Source organism: Raphanus sativus, chromosome 3, assembly GCF_000801105.2.
Source record: "Raphanus sativus cultivar WK10039 chromosome 3, ASM80110v3, whole genome shotgun sequence".
Taxonomy (NCBI): domain Eukaryota; kingdom Viridiplantae; phylum Streptophyta; class Magnoliopsida; order Brassicales; family Brassicaceae; genus Raphanus; species Raphanus sativus.
This window is the reverse complement of record NC_079513.1, coordinates 8,037,758-8,041,946: the sequence shown is the minus strand read 5'-3', so window position 1 is coordinate 8,041,946 and position 4,189 is coordinate 8,037,758. Positions and strand designations below refer to the sequence as shown.

Sequence of the window (4,189 nt, the reverse complement as noted above, 5' to 3'; positions counted from 1 at the left end):
CGAACCGGGGTACCTGAAATCAGATCGTGGAACGCCACGAATCTTAAGAGATATTATCATTAGGTACCTAAAATTCCCGAACTACGTTAGGCTTGATCCCTTGACTGGGTACGTAGGCAACTCCGTCATGAGTGCAGCCCCAACCTCATTTCAAACACTTCGTTCACTACAATCAAAGGGGGCATATGTCTGATTAAAAACACATAGCCCGCGCAGCAAACGTATGATACAAGCAAATTGTATGATTGCTATGATACCATGTATCTAATTATCAATAAAGAAATTATTCTCGTTATCTCAATTCTTTAACAAAACAGGTCCCTGCGAACCTGAACCTAAGGTCTTAAAATCCTTAACAATCCTAAAGGTCTTAAAATCCTTCAAAGCAATATCAGGTCTCGACGAACCTGAACCTAAGGTCTTAAAATCCTTCAGACAATATCAGGTCTCGACGAACCTGGACCTAAGGTCTTAAAATCCTTAACAATCCTAAAGGTCTTAAAATCCTTCAAAGCAATATCAGGTCTCGACGAACCTGAACCTAAAGGTCTTAAAATCCTTCAGACAGTATCAGGTCTCGACGAACCTGGATCTAAGGTCTTAAAATCCTTACCAAATCTCCAAGGTCTTAAAATCCTTGTCAAATTCTCCAAGGTCTTAAAATCCTTATCAAATCTTCGAGGTCTTAAAATCCTCATCAAATCATAAAGGTCTTAAAATCCTAAGCAAACTTCAACGGGTCTTAAAATCCCACAAACAAGTTCAGGTTTCCAAGAACCCCCACCTAAGGTGTCCAGGTTAAACTTAGGTCCCTAAAAATCCTAAGCTAGTCCCGATACTCCAAGAATTCCTCTTAACGAACTAAAAACGACCAAAGTCTTCCAGACTTATCACAAGATTCGATTATGATCAAGTTGTCATATTTCACGAATAAAGCTAAAAACTCAAAACGAAAAGAAAACCAAGTTTGAAATTAAACAAAGGTTTAAAAGCCTCCCCAGGCTAACAAAGATCCGAAATGCAAAATAGATAAAAGTTTAAAAGCCTCCTCAGGCTATAAGTCTTGAAAACAAATGAAACAAAGCCCATCGGGCAGAAATCCTAGAAAACATGAAAGAGCCTCAACTCTTAAACTTCCTTGTCATCCGAGCTCTTCTCAGCTCCCTTACCAACTGGATCTTCCTCCTCAGGAACCTCCTCCTCCATCTCCTTGTCGTTACCTCCAGAGGCGGTTTCGACTGGGGCTGAGTAAGAACCCACCAATCCCAAATTAGAACCAAACTCTCCAGAAAGGAAGAGATTAAACATATTGACCTCAAAAGTACCTGAGCTCTCAGAGAGTTGGGGAAGAGGGAGCTTGCCGATCGAGAAATCCGAGACCTGAGCCTTCTCGTACGCTGCAACAGCTTCCGGCATTATGGCTACCAAGTGATCATACTCGTCTTGAGCACTCTTAATCTCGCCATCCAGTATGTCTTTCAGGAGCTCGGTGTTGGCTTGAATCTCTTGGGCATGAACCAGGAGGTCGACTTCGTCCTTCTTCTTGGAGAACTTCTCCTTGACAATAACCAGAATCTTGTTGTAGGCTTCGGCTACCTCTTTCTTTCCTCTTCGGACGGCTAGCCTGACCTCAGCCTCCTTGTTCTTCTGGCTGTTCTGTGATGTGGAAATCAGCTCCTTGACTTGATACTCGGCTATCTTCCGAGCAGCATCCAACTCCCCAATCTTCCTATTCTTCACCTGGAGGTCAATCAGCTGGCTCTCGATCGTCCCTTGCTGAGCATCACACTTAGAGCCAAGTCTCTTCACCTCGGCTTGGAGATCCGAGATCAGAGCCCGAGTCTGGTTGAGCTCAGTCTTGTTGGCCTTGACCAACTCAGTGACCTGGGCTAATTCCTCAGCACTAGGGGCATTGTGTACAGCGTCCTCAAACTTGAACTGAGCTCTGTTAATAGCACCAGCCAGCTGCGGAAAACGGAAAACGATTTAACAAAACCTTCCAAAGAAAAAGCTGAAAGATGAAATAAACTTCATACCTGACCCATGTGATGAGCAATATCGACGTACTCATCCTTGTGCGTGAGATTGGAGATCGAAGGGAGGGAACACCCGGGACTCTTCATGTGCCTCATCAGAGTAGCCAAACCCCACGGATCGTCCAAAACCGATCCAGGTTTCGAATGAGCAAAGTTCCAGCCAACGGTCCCTCCTCTAGAGGAGGAGGAGGAAGACCTCGAAGGCCTATCAACCTGGTCAGTTCGAGACCTCTTATTCCTCGGGGGCTCAGACTCCGGAGGATCCCTCACTATTTGAGGATCAGCTTCAGTCATCGGGACCTCGGAGGGAAGGCCAACTTCCTGAACCTTAGGCTCCGAAGAGCCAACACCTTTAGCAGGAGCAGAACCTCCTTCATCAAGAACCTCCTTCACAGAGTCAAGGAAGGATCCTCCTTGGTTCTTATCACTCCCTCTAGAGGAGCTGGCAGCCTTGGTCGATCTACCCCTGGAACGGAAGGAAGGTTGAATTGGCATCTTCTGTGATTGAGTCTTCGAAGAAGTACTTGCTCCGGAGGAAACTTCGAAAATGGAATCACCTTCAGAGACTAAGACATGAAAAAGATCCATTAGTCGCATAAGACTAATTCGGATAGTAAAAATCATGAATTGCGAATAAAAAGATACCTTCTAAACCAGCAACTGTCACTGAATCAGGAAAGGACGCCTGGTATCGTTCATGGAACCTAGCTGATCCAACTCTCGAAGTAGTGTAAGCTACCCAAGTGTTAGGGCTATGCTGTAGCTTCCTGTAGAGAGCTCTGGTGAGTTTGCTAGATAACTTGACAGGATCTTTGATTTCTGCAAAAGGAGTCAAAAGACAATTAGCGTAACATGACAAACAAAGGCAAACATATGAACATATCCCTAAAATCCTAACCGGAAATATCAGACCATGATTTCCTGAGGTCACGGCCTACAGGAACCGTCGAAGGGTCAATCTTGACATAAAAATACTTCTTGCGCCATTCATCATCACTGGCCGAGAACTTGAAAATGCCTAGCCCTGGACGACAGGGGAGATAGTAGGTACCGCTCCCGCCATCCTTGGAAGTACTCTCCTTTATCGAGAAGAGACTCATTAACTCAGATAGCCCAACGACAACTCCTTCCTCCTTGGCTCTAGTGATGAACCCGTTTATCACTCGGATGACCGATGGGCAAAGTTGAGGAAGAGCTAGCTGGTAGTGATCTAAGAGATCCAGCAAAAGGGTGGGAAGAGGAAACCTAAGGTGGCACTTGGATATATATTTTTCGTGAACGCAGAACCAACCCTCCGGAGCGGTCTCGGGGTTTTTCGTTTTCAGCTCAAGCTCTAACTAGATCGCTCGTGCCGTGAGCCTGAACGGCAAGATTGACAACGTCCTGACCCTTCAAGAGGGAAGGGAAGTGAGGACCGGAGGAGGTGCTCTTGCCGCCTTTCTTCTTCATCCTCTTAACTCGTGCTCCGATCGAGTCTTTGCTCTTTTTCTTCTTGGCTTCCGTCATCTTCTCACCAGCTTCCCGTTTGACCTTCATAATACGGGCACCGGAGGCTGAGATCTGAACTTCGCCGGAACCTTCTTTTCGACTCATGATAGGAAAGGAAAGGGAAAATAGGAAGCAAAAGAATAGAATCGATCTAAGGCAGAATCTCAGAGAGAAATTCAAGGTGAAGAACTAGATTGATCGAGAGGCAGATAAAAAAAAATATAATGACAAAAAACGGTAAAATAAAGGAGAGAGGGTGAATTACCTTGGAAACCGTCGAGAGGCGTGGAGGAAGTGGAGAGACAAGCAGTTAATTCTCTCAGCTTTATATCCCATCACGTCTCGAAAGTCGGAAATTGAAATTCAAACTCGCTTTAATCTAAAGCCGTCGATTTAACTAAAGATAGATTACAGCCGTCCGATCGGATAAGAATAAATGCGGTTGAGATAGCTAGTAATCATGATCTCAACAAGAGAATCTAGCTTGGGCGGCTAGGTCTAGCTCCCGAGAATAACGAAACCTCATCTCGAGAGCTGGGGGCAACTGTTGGGCCCGAATATGGCCCGATAGCTGATTAATGGATAATGAAAAATGATAACAGGCCGCGACTGGCCCATCGTGAATTCGACACCTAAGTGGAACTAAGCTAGAGCCGGAGGCTGAG

General features: G+C 45.4%; 1 protein-coding gene across 1 annotated transcript; it reads right to left on the bottom strand.

Moving 5' to 3' along the window:
- Positions 1 to 254: 254 nt before the first annotated feature.
- Positions 255 to 3,744, bottom strand: LOC130509509 (uncharacterized). Its single transcript, XM_057005636.1, has 2 exons — positions 2,037 to 3,744; positions 255 to 1,965 (listed from the first exon to the last, which is right to left on the bottom strand). The coding sequence occupies exons 1-2, from the start codon at positions 2,658 to 2,660 to the stop codon at positions 1,129 to 1,131; spliced, it is 1,461 nt and encodes a 486-aa protein (XP_056861616.1). The 5' UTR covers positions 2,661 to 3,744; the 3' UTR covers positions 255 to 1,128.
- Between the last annotated feature and the right edge of the window lie 445 nt (positions 3,745 to 4,189).